Source organism: Coturnix japonica, chromosome 24 (genome assembly GCF_054131305.1).
Source record: "Coturnix japonica strain WE chromosome 24, WE-NBRP24, whole genome shotgun sequence".
In the NCBI taxonomy this organism is placed as follows: domain Eukaryota; kingdom Metazoa; phylum Chordata; class Aves; order Galliformes; family Phasianidae; genus Coturnix; species Coturnix japonica.
Genome location: NC_140686.1, coordinates 7,092,531 through 7,112,437, shown reverse-complemented (window position 1 = coordinate 7,112,437; position 19,907 = coordinate 7,092,531). Strand labels below are relative to the sequence as shown.

Here is a 19,907-nt window from a genome sequence, read left to right as displayed (position 1 = left end):
TTGAACCTTCCATTTTGCTCATGATGAGGGCTGCTGCATCAAAAGAAAGCCACTCTTGATGAAACTGCCTAAACCATTTCCGCATTACAAAGCAAAAGCAGCCCTACTTACATACATTTTCAACTGACTAACCTCATTCTGAAAACCTTCAGAGATGCGGAAGGTAAGTTTCCATGCTCATTTGCCTTTAACAACACTTTTTAATACTATTATTGTGTTGTAATTAGAGCCCTCTCCTAGTTGTAAGGACACATCTCAATATTATCCAGGCCAAACAACCTCATTTATAAGATTTACTGAGTGAGGGGATGAGTTTATACTTATATAAGCTGAAGTTAAGTGTTTTGACTGAAATGACTCCTAACACGTGATCTCCAAAGCACTGAATTTATAGGTCTAGTTCAAAGGTTCTCTCAGAGATTGGGGTTTTGATCTCCCACCACCACTGTGAAACCTCCCTCCTGCTCTCAGCTTTGTGGTTTCTTGTTTATTTCGAGAGAAAAACCACAGTGCAAAGCAAAGGCAGGAAATAATACAGTGAGACAGGATGTGGAATGGGTCTCATGGCCCATGTGGGGCAGGAAAGGGCACATCACTGCTTCCATGACGTCAGTGCTGAGATCTGGGTCATCTTTTGATGCTCCTCTATGCTTTACCACAGAAACCTCTTCCTCTAGCACATGGGATGTAAAATGCTGTGGGGGAGCAGGGCTGGTGTGGCACGTGGCAGGGAGGATGAGAAGCACACTGAAAAAAAAACAGCAGACGTTAGACCACAAGCCAAAGCTGAAAGAGATAAAGAAACCCCCTCTTCACACCCCCTCACCAGAACCTGCTCTTGGGCGTACAGGGGGGGGGGAAGTTGTTCTGGGTACAACAGGAAAGACTGAGCTATGTATAGCTCAGAATGAGGAAAGGAGGGGAAAAAATGAATTATAAAGCTTGGTGGGCTGCAAGGGGAGATCTTAGAAGAGTGTAAGATTTCTGAATTTGACAATACTCCTCTGTGCCCGGCTACAGAGGAAGTGAATCTATGGAGGAAAATCCTTCCACTTCTGACCTAAAAGACAAAGCAGGAAGATAGGGGAGGCCAGAGTCCTCTCACATTGCTAGAAAAGGAGATCTTTCCACAACCCACAGTACACTCTCCCCTATGCAAGCTCCTGCTCCCTAATGCCTTCCTATGGACTGGAGATGAACTCGCATCTTTTCTAAGGGATTTAAAAAAAACACCCTGCCCTGCATCTGTTATCCTTCACTAAACATGGCCTCGTACACAAAGCCACCTCTCTTCTTTACTTTTTCTATATGGTGCGCTGTGACCCCAGGCCTTTCTAAGGAGTAGAAGGCTGAAGATAAACACAGACTTGTTGAAATCGTTCAGGTGTGGGAATACTTCAACTAGGACTTAAGGTTTTGGGATTAGTTTGTAGCAACAAGAGACAATGAAAGCATGTAAACTTAGAAGAAAACAAAAGAAAACAAAAAATAACAAAAAGGGTTTCACTCTTCCCAGAGGCACCTGTTCAGTGGCCACAGGAGGGCCCCAGCCTCCTGTTCTCCCTGCACCCAAAGCTTGAGGATACTCAGGTAGAAAGACCCACAGGGAGGCACTGGTGTCTTGCAAATCACATAATCACAGAATGGCCTGGGTTGAAAAGGACAACAATGCTTATCTGGTTTCAACCCCCTGCTATGTGCAGGGTCTCCAACCACCAGACCAGGCTGACCAGAGCCACATCCAGCCTGGCCTTGAATGCCTCCAGGGATGGGGCACCCACAACCTCCTTGGTGATGCACTCCTGTTCAAGTGCATCACCAGCCTCTGTGTGAAAAAATTCCTCCTAATATCTAACCTAAACCTCTCCTGTCTCAGTTTAAAACCATTCCCCGTTGTCCTATCACCATCCCCACCCATAAACAGCCATTCCCCCTTCTGTTTATATCCTCCCTTCATGTACTGGAAGGCTGCAGTGAATTCTCTGGAGCCTTCTCCAAGCTTAAAAAGCCCAGTTCCCTCAAGCTTTCTCCATAGGAGGGGTGCTCCAGCCTCTGTCCATCTTAGTGTCCCTCCTCTGGACCCACTCCAAGAGCTCCACGTCCTTCCTGTACTGGGGGCCCCAGGCCTGGATGCAGCACTGCAGATGGGGCCTCACAAAAGCTGGTAAGAGGGGGACAGTCACCTCCCTCTCCCTGCTGGCCACCCCTTTTCTAATACAGTGCAGAACATAGTTGGCTTTCCAGGCCACAAGCACACACTGCTGGCTCATGTTCAGCTTTTTGTCCACCAGGACCCCCAAGTCCTTCTCTACAGGGCTGCTCTCAAGATCTTCCCCCACTCTGCAAAAATACCTGGAATTGCCTTGACCCAAGTACAGCACCCTGCGCTTGGCTTTATTGATCCTCATTAGGTTTTCATGGGCCTACTTCTCCAGCCTATCCAGGTCCATCTGAGTGGCTTCCCTATCCAACTATCAACTGCACCACCCAGCTTGATGTCATCTGCAAACTCACTGGAAGTGCACTTGATGTCATCGTCTGCTGTTGATGAAGATATTGAAGAGCATTGGTCCTAAGACCAACCCCTGAGGGACACCACTTGTGACCGGCCTGTACCCTGACACAGAACCATTAATCACAACCCTTTGGCTGTTTACAGGAATTGGTCCAGTCAACCAATTCCTAATCCATCGAACAGCCTATCCTTCAAATCCATGCCTCTCCAATTTAGAGAGAAGGATGTAGTGAGGGATCATGTCAAAGGCTTTGCAGAAGCCTTTGCAAGTACAGCAACTGCAGTGGCAAGGGGAAACCACTTCCCTGATGTGTTCCTCCTTCCACGATGACTGTATGCCATTGGCCTGGATCAGAAGGCCCTTCTTATGGGAAAAAACACATGATAGCTCATTTTCAATTTCTGCATGCTCTTGAGTCCTCTGCCTGCTCCCAGCACCCTATTATTGGTACAGAGCTGGTAGTATCGTAATAAATAAATGCAGTCTAATGCAAGTAGTCAGAGCTGGCATGAACTTTCTGTTTGTGCTGCAAACCAACAATATCTTTCAAAACCCTGCTCCCTCATACTTCACTATTCAGTCTACGCTATGCTTAAGAGCTCTATGTTTCCATTTTCACTGGTTTAATGGCTGTAGCACAGCTGGAAACGGTAGATCAGAAACTATGGTTAGCAAACCATAGTCAGTGGTAAATGTTGAAGCTATTGGATCAAGCTGTAGCACCTCGATGTCAGTCGACAAGCATTCCTTTGTCACATACCATTACTGTACACATTTTCTGATCCATGTTTCAGCTGCAGAACAAACAAAACAGATGTGAAGCAGAAGGATGGAGCCTCAAGACTGAAAGTGACCCAGGCACATTCCTTATCCAAAGATCTGGTTGGGGTAGCTAGAGTTAACATGCCACCCTGTGCCTGATTTGATCATTACAGGTCTCTAATTTCCATTAGAACTAAGAAGCAATTGGACTAAACCAGACACTAACTGAGGCCAATGGCCAAAGACACTGTAAGCATTTCACAAATACTTGGAGGTGAGGGATGGTTAAGGTTTAATTTGGGAAGTCCTACTCCATTGAGCCAGGATAGCTCAAGTAAAGCTCTGTCCCCAGGCCAACACAGCCTGGCAGCCTCTTCCAACATCTTGGGTTTATCAGCACTTTCAAAAACTTAGTCCTAAGGTATTACTAACAAGACCTAATAAACCTTTAGTTTCAACTGGCACACCTAGCTGTGCCCCATATGGCCCTGAGGGGTATGGAAGAGACTTCGGGAAGATGGGTACATGTGAGAATGTGCTGGAGAACAGCTGCAGCTTCCCTTCATTTGTGATCTCTAACCACAGTCTAAAACAAGTTCTCTATAGCTTTGAAGCCTAGAGGCATACTGCTAATGATAAACGGGGACAAAACAGGGATATGAAAAAAAAAAAGCAAAAAAAAGAAGCCCAAAGGTTACAAAGGAAGGGAGGAAGGGCAGGAGAAAGGGAGAAGGAAACACCCAAGCAGGAACTTAAGCATCATAAGAAACTCTGTTTGTCACAAAGCTAAAAAAGATTGCAGTATTATGAAGGGCTTTATTTAAAGAAAGAATTACAGTAACTGGAATGAGGCAGCAGACCACTCCATAGGACAGTCTGGGAATAATCTCTGACTTCTGCTTCTTCACCAAAGCAGCAGCTACTGCTGGAAAACAACACTTCCTTCTAACAGGATTTGGCATTACAGTTCCAGAAGAATTCAAGACCTGGAAAGAAAGAAAGATAATATGAAGAATGCATCTGCAAAGGGAGAAAAAATATAAACCATAAACTTTAACAACAGAACATGCTCTCCCCATTCTGGTATCACTCTCTTAACTCTCTCCCTATTCTTAACTTTCTTCTCTCATCTACTGATAAACTTCATACTTAGATACCAGCCATTTCATGGCTTCTAAACAGGACAACTCTCAAGGACAGAGCCTTGAAGTCTCAGTCCAGTAAGTTCCTTCTGCAAAGAAAAAGGGAGGTATTTTTCGTCTCTCTAAGAGTGAAATATGGTAAGATTTCTGTGACACACCTAGTTAGTCTTACCCCTATATCAACATAAAGAACAATGATTTAACTGTACTTGCTCTTTAGAAAGCTTGGGAGCTTTCTAGTTTTCTCCCAGATCTACATAAGTAGAGAAAGTGTTGTCCCTTTCTGTGACCCCATGGATCAGTACCTCAGACTCTTCTAGAGTTCATCCAACAAAATTGATAACGACGAGATGCAGGATAGTGTTGGCAAAAAGGAAATCTGCAAATGCCCGCTCTGGTGAAATGCCCTGGAACTCGCCTTTGTTCTGGGGGTTTATCTGGATCCGTAGACAAACTGTATGGCAGAGAGAAAATGATACATCAGAGATCACAAAGGGAATTCATGGCATGGAGCATGGCTTTGCTAAGCCAGTCCACCCTGGTCCAGATCATTGTTCCCCTATGACATAACAAGCAAAACCAACTTTATCATTGTTATAAGAAGAGCAAAACATTGACAGGGGATTTGCATGGGGCAAATAGGCAACCAGCTCTCTCACAGCACTACTCTTATCAGAGATGGCCACAGAAAACCTGAGGGAAATGACTTACAAGAGGATTGGCTTGGCACAGAAAAAAAGCCAGCAACACGTTGTTAGTTGTGCTGGGAAAGGCTGGACAGGGACGAGGTGTTTTTAAAAGGGTGCACTATAGGGGAGCACCATCCTGGAGCAGTTATTGCTAGGGCTGGTGTCTCCAGAGGATGAACACTAAGAAAAGACATCAATACAAAAATAATAAAAGGGGAGATTCCCTGATCACCCTGGAGAAGGAGGGACATGTGGGGCTCGTGATGAGCTAGCTGGGTTTTGTGGTGCACAAGGGCAAAGCCATGTAAGTTCACATTCTGCTTCAGACCACCTTGCTGGGGGGCAGGACCAGCAGGCCAGGACCAGGCCAGGACCAACCCTCAGTGACAGGGTGCAGATCTGGACACTGTCGGACAGACCTAGAAGGGTATTCTGGGAGCAGAGCTGGTTGCTTCAAGGTTACCAGGGAACATCCTGGAGTTCTCAGATTTTACCCTTTCTCAGTTTTTTTTTCATCTTTGCTATGGCAACTTCCTGGTTTCTAGAAAGGGTCTGGAATCACTCAAGGAATGCCAAACACCAGCACCGTCCAGTTTCTGGGCTGTGGGTTTGGCCAAGGGGGGTCTGCAGTTGGTGTAAGCAATGTCATCCAAAGGGACTCTAACAAACTTGAAAGGTGGGCCTGAACACAAGAAAGATGTGGAGTTTTGGAGAGGTTTCCAAAGGAAGGCCATGAGGATGCTCAGAGCTCTGGAGCACCTCTCCTGTAAATTCAGGTGGGGGTAAACTGGGCTTGTTCAGTCTGGAGGGAGACCTCATTGTGCCCTTCCAATATTTAAAAGGACACTGTAAACAGGAAGGAAATCAACTTTTCACATAGTCAGTGATAGATGTGGGAAACCTGTTTTAAACTAAAAGATGGGAGGCTCAGATGAGACGTCAGGGAGAAGTTTTTCACAGAGAAGGTGGCAAGGTGCTGGAACAGGCTGCCCAGAAAAGCTGTGGATGATGGAAATGGTCAAGGCCAGGGACTCCCTGGGTGTCGGGGACAACCGCGCGGGGTTCTCACTGACCGCCGAGGATGAAGCTGCCGACGGCGGAGATAAATCCGCTGAGGAAGGAGTTGAACGGGAAGGTGCCGACACCCAGACAGTAGCCGAACTGGAGCGCCCCGGTGAGCATCACGTACAGCAAGTACGCGTCCAGCACCTTCAGGCGGCTCGGCGTGCCGCTGCCGTACTCCGCCAGGAAGCGCCGCACCACGGAACCGACCGAGCCTGCAGCCCCCGCACCCGAACCCGTCGCGCCCGACATGGTCCCCTCCCCACCAAGAAAGCTGAGGTGGCCGGAAACAGGGTGGACAAGTGCTTCCGGGACACAGGCGAGCAACGCAAGGGCGTGACTAACCCACTTCCGGGTTAGATCTAGTGCGCAGGCGCAGCTATTCCACTCGCAAAAGGGCGGAACTGAGGTGTCATCAGTGATAATACGCATGCTCTTAAGCGTGTACCGGATTGGCTGCAAGGTGTTAGCGGCTGGCGCGTGCGCAGAAGCCCGCCAGTCTCCTGGGACGTGCTGAGATGGCGGGGCAGGAGGTGGCGCGGATGGGTTGGTTTTGCCTGGACGCAATATGGAGGTTTGCCTATATATCTTCTGTAGAACATCTGGCATGCAGTGTTCCAGTTGTGTAATTGTCATACCTACATGCCGTGGTCTATGTAAGCTGTTAAAAGAGCACTATACGCGTAACTTCGTAAAGTCACTTTCTGTCTTCACTGGGTAATGCTTCACACTTTCCTCCTCAGCTGATGGTGTATCACCACCAGCACCATTCGATCAGAACAAGAGTTGGTACTGCAAATATCGAGTATGTTCACTTGTAGTTTTGGGTCTCTTTCGCAGTATTAACAGTGAGTGGCTGCATGAGCAGAGAGTGAGCTGGAGAAGGAGCATCATCTAGTGCATGCTTGTGGTAAACTGCTTGCTAAAGGAAAGTCAATGCTTCAGGAGTAAGAGTCTCTGCCTGTACTCTTTCATAGGGTTTTCCCAGCATTGCAAACGAGCACATTAATATCTCTTTCTCATTATTTAGAACCTTTTTAAAGAAAGCATAAGGAGAGCACCTACATGGTTCACAGAAGTCCTAGGATGGACAGCTGCTCATGATGATGATTCACCCAAACACAAATACACATTTATTTTAGGCTGGGATGGATGAAAACAGGCACGATTAGGAGAGCTTACCTCACTGTACACTATGATGACTTTCCAGACTTTCAGGAGAGAAAACTCCTAGGCAGGGGCAGAACTAAACTACATCTTCACCTTTAGTTCCCTGTATGTAAAGATCTACTGGCTACATTGGAATACTCCAGAGTATCTTGAGCAAATACCGCACTTTCCTCTAATCTTCAGGATAAAGCCATGATTTTCCTGGTGCCTGAGAATGAGAACCCAGGTCTGAATGTCACTTTTTTCACCCCATATGCCTTACCTCCCTGTTTGTTCAGGAAATCCTTACCTCACAGGAAGGCCAACGGAAAGCTCAGCTCTTAGACTTTTCCTTCCATAAACTGAGCTCTGGATCTAAAACACTGGAATGCTTTAACCACTTCCAGCTTTCCTTGTGGTATACAAATAACTATTTTGGGAAGTGTCTCCTTTGAGATTTCAGGGAGGGAGTGATATATAATTATTTCTCTGCACTTTGCACTTGTCTGTTCCAAACAGAAAAAGTGAGTCTTAAAGGAAGAACAGTGTTTATTTTGGGAGTTACATAGTGCAATGGAGTGAAAACGTTAAAGCCATAAAGGTAGATCATTAACAACCCAGTGACTTTCCTGCTATAGCTAGGATAAGTCAGCCATCAGCCATCTATCTGCTGGGCAGAGTGCTGCTACAACTAAGAATCAAGGCTTTGTCACATCTTGCAGCTTGCAGAAAATTCGCTGTTTATTGGAAGATGAACCAGAGACTTGCCAACATGGAGGGCAGGAAATGTGGTACAGTACATTCTCAGTGAGAGCTATGGTTACTATGCCTTTTGTTGACACCTCTAAACATTCAGCTTTTCTAATGTGTGTGGCACTTCTGTGTCAAGAGAAAAGCCATCTGTGAGCAGGCCAGTAGACCATTTTGCCAAATCTTTCTGTTGTGTGAATGCAGCCCAGCTAGTAGAAGATATCTCACAAGTAATGAGAATTCATCTTATTGTGTAAAATCCTTGTTGGTAGCAGCAGTGGGGTTACAGCATGGTAGGTAATTTCAAGCTATGCTTTGTGTTCCTATTTTGTTTCCCAGGAGCTGATGTTCTACATGCTGATGTTGAGCTCATAGCCTAAAGACACTTGGATTCACACTGCTCCCAAGGAGGGTGTTACTTGCTTCCAGGCACTTGTCCAGCTGAGCCACTGCAATGAGGGAAAGATGGGGAATGAGGCAGGAAGGAGGGTCCACAGAAGGAAAGGAAAAAGAAGGCACAGGACTATTTCACCTGCCCCCAGGAACTGAGGTCCTGTAAAGGGATAAGGCAAGTCCCATTGGAGAGAACGGGAAGGAGGCTATGCTGTGTAGATCTGTGGGAAAAGGACGCTCAAGGCTCACCAGCTTGACTGCACAGCCAGGTTACAGCCTTTGCCTCCAGCAAGTCACATAGCTCATGGTAACACCTGTTGTGTCTCTGCAGCCAGGTCACAGCCATCACTGTTGCCCAGAAATTAGGATCCATGACCTGTAGGAGAACAATCAATGACACTGCTGTACATCCTCCCTGACCCTCACTCCTTCCCACCCCCCTCCTTTGTGGCTAGTGGTTTCTGATCCTTTCACTAGTTCTCCCTGCCCCAGGACTAAACGCTGCCTCCAGAAATGATCCTCTTCTTACCTCACCAGGCATCTTTCCCTTGATTTCAGCCTCATCGACCTGTAGCACAGAAGCTAAACCTGAGGTGAGGGTCCAGGAGTCATCTACATTCTGCAGTGCCACCAGCTCTCTGCACTCAGCTATGGTTTCACTCATCCATGGCCCAAAAATTGGAGAGCACAAAACAAATGTTGTTGAATCCACATACTTGAGAGAGGAAGTCGATGGTTGTGGCTGTTTAGGTGCTGTGAAACAAGACATGAACAGGGAATCACAGGAAGATGACTCCTCTCTGTTCCCCTGTGCAGTGCCCCAGAACACTACTCTTCCTTGGGCAGTTACCTTCAGACTGAGACCCTACCCGCATGTCCTCAACATAGTCCTGTACCCAGCCCTTTTTGGACATCCCTCACCCCTCTTCCCTTGACATTTCTGCCCAGCCAGGTGCCCCAGTGGTCTCCTGACATCCTCAACATATATCATCCAAATGTGCTTTCATGCACTGAAGCACTGGCCCTGACACCTCCACGGGCATCTTTGACCTGGATCTCACAATTGCTGAAGGACTTTCAACTTTAGGAATAATTAAGGGAAAGATCAAACTCACTAGTTTCAAGACCAAGAGCAGGACATGTAAAAAAGCAACGGACTTTCAACTTTAGGAATAATTAAGGGAAAGATCAAACTCACTAGTTTCAAGACCAAGAGCAGGACATGTAAAAAAGCAACACAACACTCCTATCATACATTAATTAATTCCTGTATTTCCTATCTGTGTCAAAGTCTCGTACCTTCCTTGTGGGCCCCATGCTGGAGTAAGTTAGCAATGTCATTGGTGAGACGCTTGATGGCACTCCTGCACTGCAGTGTACCAGCTAGGTGGGTTCCATATGGTCTTAGGAAAGCAGGAAGTGCTGGTCAAGGAGCCACGTAGCATAAGGATCTTGCAGGGAACAAATGACTGGCGAGGTGGCAGCAGTGCTAGGGGCCCTTTGAGAGCAAAGAGGGAAAGGGGCTGAGTTAAGGCCATGGAGAAAAGCACCTGTTGATGATGGGGCTTTTGCATATTGTGATTGGAATTTTGGCTCCTGTGGAATGAGAACAACAGAAGGAAATACCTCTCAAGTTCTTTTCCCCAAGTGCCTTTCCTTACCACAGTACCAGTGGGCCCTCCGTGATGTACGAACGACCACATAGCTGGTGAAGGGGCAGATGATCCCAGATGTGAGACTGATTTCAATGGCACGCTGCATTGGTTCATCCCCTGACCCTCTTGCAACCTCTAGCAACAGCTTCTCCAGCAAGTTTCTTGCAGCCAGATGATGACCAGCCATCCTGGGGATAGAGTGGGGTGAGGCCTGTCAACCTGGGGAGAAAGGGTGTGGGTTCTCTCCTTTCAGGAGTGAGGATGTGCAGAGGGAAGACCTGGATGCATGGACCTTTCTGTCTTGAAGGAAGTGATGCCCATGTTCCTGGATCCTGTCCATGTGGGTTCAGAACAGGGAAGGAGACCATGCTTGGACACTTGGGATCTCTCCCAATTTGGTATGGTGTGAGGAAGCTAGGAATGTGTGAGCTATCTGTGTCCTCCATCAGCTGGAGTCCATGTGTAGAAAACAAGGAGATGCTCTTACCGGCCATCTCCATGTGAGCATAGTGGGAACTGGATCTTGTGAGTGACATCCTGGCCATCCAGGTTGAACTGCAAAGTCATGACACCACTGGCCTCCTTCATATCCTGGAAACACATGTAAAATTACTGGAGACACATGATGGCTGCTGGGGGATATTTGGAAGTTACTGGAAGATTACTGGTGGTTATTTGGAGGTCATTGGAAGGTAACTGTAGTTAACTGGGATGGTAGCCCCAGCTCTCACCTGTTCCTTTCCGTGGATCTGTGCATAGAGGAAGATGTGCTGACCCTGAAAGATGAACTGAGGGGTGCCTCCCAGCACCTCGACCTCCAGGCCAGAGGGCAAAGTCCACTCCAGGGAGACTCCCTCAGCTACTGGCTTGAGGGCCTGCTTCAAGCATTTCAGCACCTAGAGAGAAATGACACAACACCACAATCCCGCAACTCCATTAGAGTTCAGTATGTGGCCCCTCTGGGTTCTTATTGGACATCGGGATATGATTGGTGGTGTTCCAGTCTTGGCTGGGATAGAGTTAATTTTCTTCCTAGGAGCTGGCACAGTGCTGCATTTTGGATTTAGAATGAGAATAATGTTAATAACACATTGATATTTTAGTTGTTGCTAAGCAGTGATTATATTAAGTCAAGGATTTTTCAGTTTCTCAGAGTGCCCTGCCAGCAAGAAGTCTGAGGAAAGACAAGGAGCTGGGAGGGGATGGGACCAGGACAACTGACCCAAACTGGCCAAGGGGATATACTGTACCAGATGGCATCATGCTAAATGATAACACTGGGAGGGGGGAACTAAATGATAACACTGCAGGGAGAGACTGCTGCCTGGGAACTAGGTGGGTGGTCAACAATAGCTTTGTGCATCACTTTCTCCATATATTCTTTTATCATTATTATTATTATCATTATTTTTCCTTTGTTTTCCATCCTACTAAACTGTTATCTCAACTCATGCGTTTTAACATTTCTTCCAGTTTTCTCCTACAACCCACTGGTGGAGACTGAGTGAAGGACTGCATGTTGCTTTGCTGCCTGCCAGGTTAACCACAGCAGATGGCCTGCACAAGGTAGCTTCCCTGGGAGCAGTCAGGTCTGTGAGCCATAGCAGGGGAGAAGCCTGGGCACTGGGGTTCTCAGTGGAATGGGGCAGTTGGGTTGAGTCAGGGAAGCCTGGATGCTTGGGTTCCCTGGGGCAGCTAGGTCTTGGCTGCCATGAGTGAATTGTCCAAGTACCTGGAAAGCTTAGTATTTGTGGAATAGAGGGCACCAACCAGGGCTCCTGGGTTCCTACCTGAACTACCGCATTGTCGGAAGAGACATAGATAGCTTCACCCTCCGTCTCCCTGGCCAGGGCTGTGGCCAGGGAAGCACTGTCCGTGGAAAAACAGAAGGAGAAACACCTATTGCAGAACCAAGGAAAGGTTTCAGAAATGGGAGACAAGTATAGATGCAAGGATGCAGATAAAAGAGCTAAAGAATACTGGAGTTATAGCAGGGGATACAAATCTGGGGTACAGAACAAGAGGGTAGGAGGAGTATCAGTGAGTGGACTGAAGAACTGGGATAGGAGCTGGCATTAGACAGGGAGATGTCAGAGGAGAGCTGGAGCTTGGGGCAGATCTAGGGCCAGTCTAGTGGGGCTGTACATCTGAGTGTACAGTCTCTGTGCCTCAATCTCCCTGCTCCCTTTGTGAAGGGTGCCTTGGGTATGTGAGTATTAAGTAAGGACTCCCCTGTGGAGGCTTGACACAGAATAGAGCTGTGCAAGGTGAGAAGAGTCAGAGAGAATGGGCCTAAGGACAGAGACTGTTGAACAGAGACACTCATCAGTGATGGGATGAAATCATAGAGTGACTGAAAGACTGGGGGCAGAGTCCCTGTTACCGGTGGCTGTTGCGATGACGGCACACCTCAGCAGCAATGGCTTCCTTGTTAGGTGGTAGTCCAGACATGAAGATGAAGAGCTGGGAGACAGGAGACATCAGTGGTGAGCCTTTGCACAAGAACCCCCAAATGTGGACAGCAGGTCCCTGAAATTGAGAGATGGGCCCAGGAGAGAGATCCCCTAAAGAGAAACTACCCCAGGGAGATATCCACTCAGGGACAGAAACCCCTTGAGATGTGGAACTATTTTTTCTGCACTCTTCTACACCTCACAATATCCTTCTTGTTCACCTATGACCAGCATTCCCCTTGGGTTGCCCAGTCCACTCCCTTCTCCACCCCCATTTCCTAAGTTCTCTCTGTACCCCTGGGATATCTGTCCTTCCATCTCTCCACACCCATGTGCCCAGACCTGGCGTGCATGTCTGCAGGGGCGGGGAGTATTGTAGATTGTGCGGAGGGTTCCCAGCAGGTCTGTCGCCCAGCCTTGAGCCAGTTGTGGAAATGAGTTGAATTGCCTCATTCAGGTTGTCTTGGGTATATTCAACACTCTGCCTACAGCAGACAGAATGTGTTTGCAGAGCACATTCATAGAATCATAGAATAGTTTGTGTTAGATCTTAAAGTTCATTGAGCTCCAACACCCCTGCCATGAGTATGCTTGCCAACACTGCCCTGTGTTGGTCCTGGTGCTCCCTGAGACCCACTACCATAGCTGTACCCCATAATTTTCTGCAAGATCCTACCCCCTACTAGTTTGTAAAGAGATCTTGAGTCCCAGTTCCTACAAGACTCTGCTCACTAGAACCACAAGAAATGCTATCCTATACTGCCACACAGATCCCTTCCCCAGAATTCAGCCCTGCCATCCAGTATTGCCTCCAGTCACTCGCACTGCCAGTACTCAACATTACCCCATACCAATCAGCCTATTTCAGAGCTTCCCAACCTGCTCTCTGACATCTCATTCTGCCTCATAACATCTAGCATAGCCCCATAGCACCCAGTCATGCTCCACAGTATTGAGCCGTTCCAACCAGCTACATAACACTCATCCTGACTCATGTTTGCTTACGGATAGATGCCCACAGGTGTTGCTCCATAGCAGTAGATGTTGAAGTAGCAGCCCAGGGGTAGGCTTTTGAGAAGGAAGAGCAAGGGGTCCTGTGGAAAGACAAAGAAGGCTTGTCTTGGCCAGTACTGGTGTGTGATAAAGATACCCTTGTCCTTAGATTTGTCCTGCTAAAGCTCAGTCTCTGCTCCCTCTCAGCCTACTCTCTCACTCCAGATTGGTCCCTGCTTTGTGAAGGTACCTTTGTGTGCTCAAGGATGGTGTTGTCCAGAACAAAGATGAACTCTCCAGACTTGTACTGCCCAGGTTTTGCATCAGGGATTCTGGGTGCCAGTGTCACCAACACTAGGGAATTACCAAACAGAGAGCCTGGAGGAGATACAGAGTGCAATGAAGCCCAGTTTGGGATCACTTTCCTGATCTTGATTCTGTTCCTCATTGTGCTCTCAGCATCTGTTGACCCAGAGACCCTGATACGCCATACTGGTGCCTTGATACTCTACTGTATTGTCCACCAATTGCACAGCCCAGTGTCCCACTAGCTGAGTGCCTCCAATACGGTTACCCAGTAAGTCCTAATACAGAGATCCTTGTACCCATCCTGGTACATCTAATACTTCACCTCAGTGTACTCAACACCCCATCCTGGAGCCCTAAGACCCCCACCAAGCCACCTGAATGTCTCCCATGCAGTAGTCCAGTGAAGCCTCTCATCCCACAGTCCCCACTGTCTCCCTGTGCCCCAGTGCCTTCTGATATCCAGAGGTGCTCCAATGTTCCCTTTTCAACTGAACTCACCTGCAGTGGCCACAGGGTCTCCTTTCTCCACCACGACACTGACTGCAGTGGGTTCTCTGTAGTACACCAGCAGCTCCAAATGATGATCTGGGGGAGTGCCAGCCAGTGAGACCTGGAGAGGGGTTGCCTGGTCTTACACTTGAGGAAGAAAGCCAGACCCAGCATTAGTCTGGGAGCACAGCACTGATCCCAGTGAATCCCTTTTGACTCCGTGGTGATGCCACTTGACAGCTTTTCCTGGGATTCTGGCATTCAGGAGGGCTCACCTGTGCAGCACTATGGTCCTGGGCAGTGTAGATCAAAGGAGTGAGGGCACAGTTGGCTTGAACATCAGCCACACCACGGGGTGACTGCAGGCTGGCAGTTAGCAGGAGGCTGTAGTGCAGCTTGCCAGGGCGACAATTACAGGCTGCGGGGAGAAATATGGCATAGGGGACACTAGCTTTCCATGCAGTGCATGTGGGATTTGGCATCCATGTATAGGACATGTGGAGATAACTGGATGTCAGTCAATTGTTTGGAAGAGTGTCTTTATTTATGGGAAATTCATGAGGGAGGTATGGATCCACTTCAAAGGACACAAGGAAGGAAGCACAGATCTGCTCAGGGGCTGCATTGTGGCAATATGTCGGTGGGTGCAAAGGAGGTTGCATTGGGTCTGTTCATAAAGTGCATGGGGACTGTGGTTCTTCTCAATCATGTACCCTTCTATAGGGTATGTAACTGTCAGGGCAGGTTTTCTGTAGGGTTACTCACTGTAGAGAATCTTGTAAGGATGCAGTGTGGATGGCAGCACAAACTGGGCTGCTCCATCTGGCTTCCGTGATAGCTCTTGGGCATAGCATAAGGTCACAACCATTTCCTTGCCAGGGGACAGGGAACCCAGGAAGCAGGCAAACACCTCGCCTGATTTCTCAACCTTATACTGAAGGTACTCAAAATTCTCCTCCTCCCCTGTAGCCTCGTACAGCCGCTGGGTCTGGATGGGAAGGAGAGGAACAGAAAGCAGATCGCTAACCAGGCCACGGGCTGCTCATCCCATGCTGCTCTCATGGTTCTCCCATGCTTTCCCAAATGCTGTTACCTCATCCTGCAGCACAGCCTTGACCTTGGCATCCTCACTGCAGGCCTGGAAAGAATAGATGGCCATATGGTGTTCCAGGGGGAAGACGAAGGTGACTTCTGAGGATCTCAGACTCTCGTTACGGTATATCAGTTCAGAAACCGCGTCAGCTACATAATCCTGGATAGCAACATCCACCACAGCACTACAGAGGGGCAGTGACCACAGGGGTACGTAGAACTCCTTTCCCAACAAAAAGGATCCTGGTACTGTTGAGAGAGTTGCAACCTTTCCATCCAATCCCACAAACAACACACTGCTTCAAGTGTGACATTATGGAGACCAATACAGCTGACGGTTCAGTGTTGCACAAGGAGAGATTCTCCTCTCTCAAGGGCAAAAGTCTTTGTGCATTAATTAGGTACAGCATAAGAAACAGCACTGATGAGGATCTAGTATAATCCTGCCATAAAAAACTTGATCTATTTGTGCAGCCCAATTTCTTTTCCCCATCCATGCCTCTGTCCCCCACCCTAATCCTGTAGACCCCTTCACGATTCCCATCCTTGTTTCCCTTCACAAGATCCAGTCCAGACATTCCCCACTACGGCAACCTATCCTTCTCCTTTCTTTACCTCTTTTTGGAAGCATACCCTATCCCCTAAATGTCCCTCAGCTGTCTGATCCCCCCCTCACCATTGATGTAGCTTTTTCCTGGAAGTCCAAAGCTCTGATGCCACATCTCTGGAGACCTGCAGACAGGAAAGAGTCTCATGTAAGAAGAGAGATCCACAGACACCAGCAGGCAACCTCTGTGTGGTCAAGATTCCTTGTAATTTTACCATGCTTACATGCATGTCTGGAGGCCCTAAGCCACCATGCATAGCCAGAGCAAATTCAGAGATTCAGAAATCCCTGTTCATAAAGACTAACCAGGAGTATCTATGCATTAAAGAGATCTGCACCTTATCCCCATCATGGGAGAAATCTGAAGAGAGCTGAAGAATAGCAAAAAGAGATAAAAAGAAAGAAGGTGTGAAAGCAAGTGTGCCCCGGTGGCGCAGTGGTAGGAATGCCACTTTGCAACATCGGGGGCCCGGGTTCGAATCCCCCCTGTGGTGAAAGTGGCAGAAGTGTCCCTCTGCTACACAGGAGGCTCGAATCCCGGGAGTTAGACTCGATGATCTCTAAGGTCCCTTCCAACCCGCACGAGACTATGATACTATGATATGATACTATGAAAGCAAGAGTGGATGGATGGACTAATAGATGGATGGAAAGATGGATGGATGGCAATACATCCTGCATTGGCAGATCAGCAGATGGGATCCATGTGGGGACAGGCAGATGCAGAACTATGCAGAGGCAAGAATTTTTGTTAAGTAGAAGGATAGATGGACCAACAAGTGGATGGAAGAATGGATGGGTGGATGGATGGATGGATGGATGGATGGATGGATGGATGGATGGATGGATAAGAAGGTGGAAGGATCCATTTTTGAAGAGGTGAGTGGGTACCCAGCATAAACAGTATAGTGTGAATATAGATGCACAAGAGATTGCACCTGTGAAGTACATTCTTGGAATAACACGCAAGGGCAGACTGAAAGGGGGGACGTATGAGAGAGAGAAATTAAGCCAGGGTCCATGGTGGCAGAGCAAATAAATCCCAGAAAGGCACCAGTGGGATGGTGCTGTTAAATAGTTTTGTTGCTCTCTCCTAAGTATATGGAGGTGAATGGGTTTTCCCACCTCTACCCCAAACCCAACCATATGTCTCTCTGATACGGTAACATTTACCTCACTTTCCACAGTTCCTGCTTTGAGGTGGCAGGATGAGCAGCATTAGAAAAATTCCCACCCTGCCAACATGCTGACAGTGGACAGGCAGAGGAAATAGGGTGCACATCCTCAGGGTAGTAGGGATGAGGAATGGTCAGAGGGATGAATTGAATAGGGTCAATCTCTTCCCAGTGAGTGAGGACAATGAACAGAGAACAGGGAGAAAGTAACAAAATGAAGGACAAACAAGCAGACACTCACCAGAATAATGGTCTAGGTCATCAGCTAGGACGAGACAATCAGACGTAGGGAGGGAAAGATGGAAGAAGAAGGATAGAGAGTAAGAGACAAATGGATGAGATTTGAGGTGGAAGGAGGAGAGAGACAGAACAAGAGATGTTCAGGCAGATACGAAGATGCAGGGCTGTGTAAACAGGGACTTCTGCAGTGAAGACAGTAGAGGAAAGGCGGAGAGATGGGTGGACAGACAAGGGAAGGCTGGCAGGGGCGGGGACAGGCGAGTGTGGGGGGACCTCCAGGGCGGAGAACATCTTCCTCTGCTGCAGGATGCTTTGTGCACACAGGTTTGTGCACAGGAAGCTGCTGCAAATTACTCAGCAGGACTGCTCCTGGCCAAGCAGCATCTGCCAAATCTTCTCTTACCTCCCAGCTCTTCTTCTGTGTCCTCACATCTGATGTAATTAACTTTAACTGCCAAGGGCTTCTGCAAACAGAGTTGTGATTGGTGAGTGCCTGAGGCAGTGGCACTCTTTCTTCTGCAGTCCTGTCTCATTGCCAGAATTGGAGGCTAGGCTCATGTTCATATACTGAATAGTGCTGGATTCTTAATTGAGTGAGTGACTGCAAAGCTGCAAGCCCAACATTCTGGCCAGCTGAATAAGAGAGAGTTGGTAGATGTACCCAAACTCACAAACCTCCTTTTGATTTGGGTGTTCTCTGTCCTTGCTAGACTGGAATACACTGTCTTCAGCTTCTTCGCATAAGCCAGCTCCATACTCATGCCTTCTTGGCAGCAGCTTGAGACAGTCCACCTCATTTGTGGTCTACAGATGCTCAAGAAGCCAAATCACACCTGACTTCAGATGCATTTATGCCAGAGCACACCCTGACTGTCTCTTCTATGAGTGTCCATAGGACTGAACTCTTACTTCTCCACCAGACCTGGGCAACTTCCTTTAAACTGCCTTTCAGGTCTGGTGTGCTCTTCAGACAAAACAACACAGAGGGCTGTGCTGATGGTGGCACAGCCTTGATCATCACAGACAATTCTGGCTGCCTTTTTTTTTTTTTTTTTTTTTTTTTTTTAATTTTAACACAGTGATTCCATTCTCATTACACTTGTGGAGATCAGGTTCTTTGAGGAAGTGTATAAACATGCCATCGGGAAATGACTACCTTCAAGAACTGATTGAATATCTCATGTTGTCTCCAGTTGTCCTGGTGGTTTTGAGTAGCAAAATGAATCATACCATATAGGACTACCTAAAAATTACACTATATGTCATATGTCTAACAGCGTTGTACAAATGCTTCTTGAACTTTGGGAGGCTCTGTGCCATAAGTGCTTCCTTGGGGAGCCTGTTCTAGTGCTTAACCACCCTCTCAGGGAAGAACTTTTTCCTAATATACAATCCGAACTTCCTCCGATGTAATCTAATGTAATTCCCTCAGGTTCTAAGTCCCAGGTGTAGATGCTATTTGCTATACCTGAGGAACTAAAAAACCATGTCCACAGTGTGAGGGTTGGAACTAGGTGATCTTTAAGGTCCCTTCCAACCTTAGCCATTCTGAGACTCTATGATTTTATGAATTAATAAATGCTGGATACTTAAAAGACCTCACCAACTCTTGATAAAGACCACTCAGTGTCTATGCATGATGTTTGGATGCTGGACCCCTGGCATCTCTCTCCAGAGCATCTGTGGAGGTTTTCTGCCATCTTAGTTGAAGAGCTGTCTTTTGAAGAAAAGAGTCCTCTTTTAAAGAGCAAAGGAATGACACTTGGATTTAATGTGACCTAGTCTGATCAGATCCTCATTTTCTTTCAGTCCAAACAAGATATCAGAGTCTGTTAAATCCAAGGTAGGAAGCAGTCAGGTGATGGGTGACACCTTGGCCTGGTCTGGTTGTTGGCGAACCCTGTCCATGGCAGGGGGGTGAAACTAGATAATCATTACGCTCCTTTTCAACCCACGCAATTCTATGATGCCAGTCCCAACTGTTGACAACAATGTAAAGAGTTGGTTTCTGCTTCTGAAGGCATAGTTGTAGTCATCTCCTCACTATCCTTTCTCTCTCATGAACACACACACACATACGTATGCATATACACACTCCAAAGTTCTCTGTCATTTCACTTACTGGGGGAACCAAGTTGGTACTCCAGACTCAATTTGCATCGAAGTTCTAGCTTGTCTGGCATGGCAGCACTCAGCAGTAGTGTGACTTCATTCAGATGGTTCACTGTTAACCTCCATTCTCCATTAGACTTCCCCACAGGACATACGGGACTATTGAAGAGTGAACGAGTCTTGCTGTTCACTCCTTGCCTCTCTGGTCAATGAATGGATGGGGATCAGGGAGTTTCAATTGGTGTGATATTGCCACCAGTGCACAACAGTAGTAGTGATCAGCTTGTGCTGTTCTTCAATTCTCAACAGTTCCACAACA

The 19,907-nt window shown here is 47.5% G+C and overlaps 3 protein-coding genes across 25 annotated transcripts in view; 1 reads left to right on the top strand and 2 right to left on the bottom strand.

Annotated features, from left to right (window-relative positions):
- Nucleotides 1-4,074: 4,074 nt before the first annotated feature.
- On the bottom strand, nucleotides 4,075-6,462 carry DAD1 (defender against cell death 1). The gene is made up of 3 exons (XM_015885407.3): nucleotides 6,183-6,462; nucleotides 4,726-4,874; nucleotides 4,075-4,264 (listed from the first exon to the last, which is right to left on the bottom strand). Exons 1-2 carry the CDS (start codon nucleotides 6,421-6,423, stop codon nucleotides 4,744-4,746), a joined length of 372 nt encoding a protein of 123 aa, XP_015740893.2. The 5' UTR covers nucleotides 6,424-6,462; the 3' UTR covers nucleotides 4,075-4,264; nucleotides 4,726-4,743.
- Nucleotides 6,463-6,610: 148 nt separating this feature from the next.
- Nucleotides 6,611-19,907, top strand: part of LOC107324966 (uncharacterized) — a 44,438-nt gene continuing 31,141 nt past the window's right edge. The window contains exons 1-4 of one of the 23 annotated variants that reach the window (XM_085523707.1): nucleotides 6,611-6,745; nucleotides 8,410-8,638; nucleotides 11,592-11,707; nucleotides 15,332-15,664. The gene's annotated coding sequence lies outside the window, so the exon portion shown is untranslated. Of the gene's footprint in view, nucleotides 6,746-8,409; nucleotides 8,639-8,755; nucleotides 9,057-10,293; nucleotides 10,811-11,007; nucleotides 11,454-11,591; nucleotides 11,708-15,331; nucleotides 15,665-16,141; nucleotides 16,941-19,907 lie in introns of those variants that run through there. The other 22 variants (XM_085523705.1, XM_085523693.1, XM_085523694.1 and 19 more) reach the window with 22 other exon arrangements.
- On the bottom strand, nucleotides 7,852-18,231 carry VWA5A (von Willebrand factor A domain containing 5A). The gene is given in 22 exon segments (XM_085523643.1): nucleotides 7,852-8,519; nucleotides 8,713-8,839; nucleotides 8,993-9,216; nucleotides 9,763-9,833; nucleotides 9,835-9,961; nucleotides 10,125-10,306; nucleotides 10,606-10,709; nucleotides 10,850-11,014; nucleotides 11,915-12,017; nucleotides 12,502-12,581; nucleotides 12,914-12,977; nucleotides 12,979-13,056; nucleotides 13,577-13,665; nucleotides 13,815-13,942; nucleotides 14,372-14,483; nucleotides 14,638-14,780; nucleotides 15,128-15,350; nucleotides 15,456-15,703; nucleotides 16,131-16,186; nucleotides 16,953-17,037; nucleotides 17,880-17,940; nucleotides 18,148-18,231. Coding segments are annotated over 22 exon segments (2,634 nt in total). The 3' UTR covers nucleotides 7,852-8,439.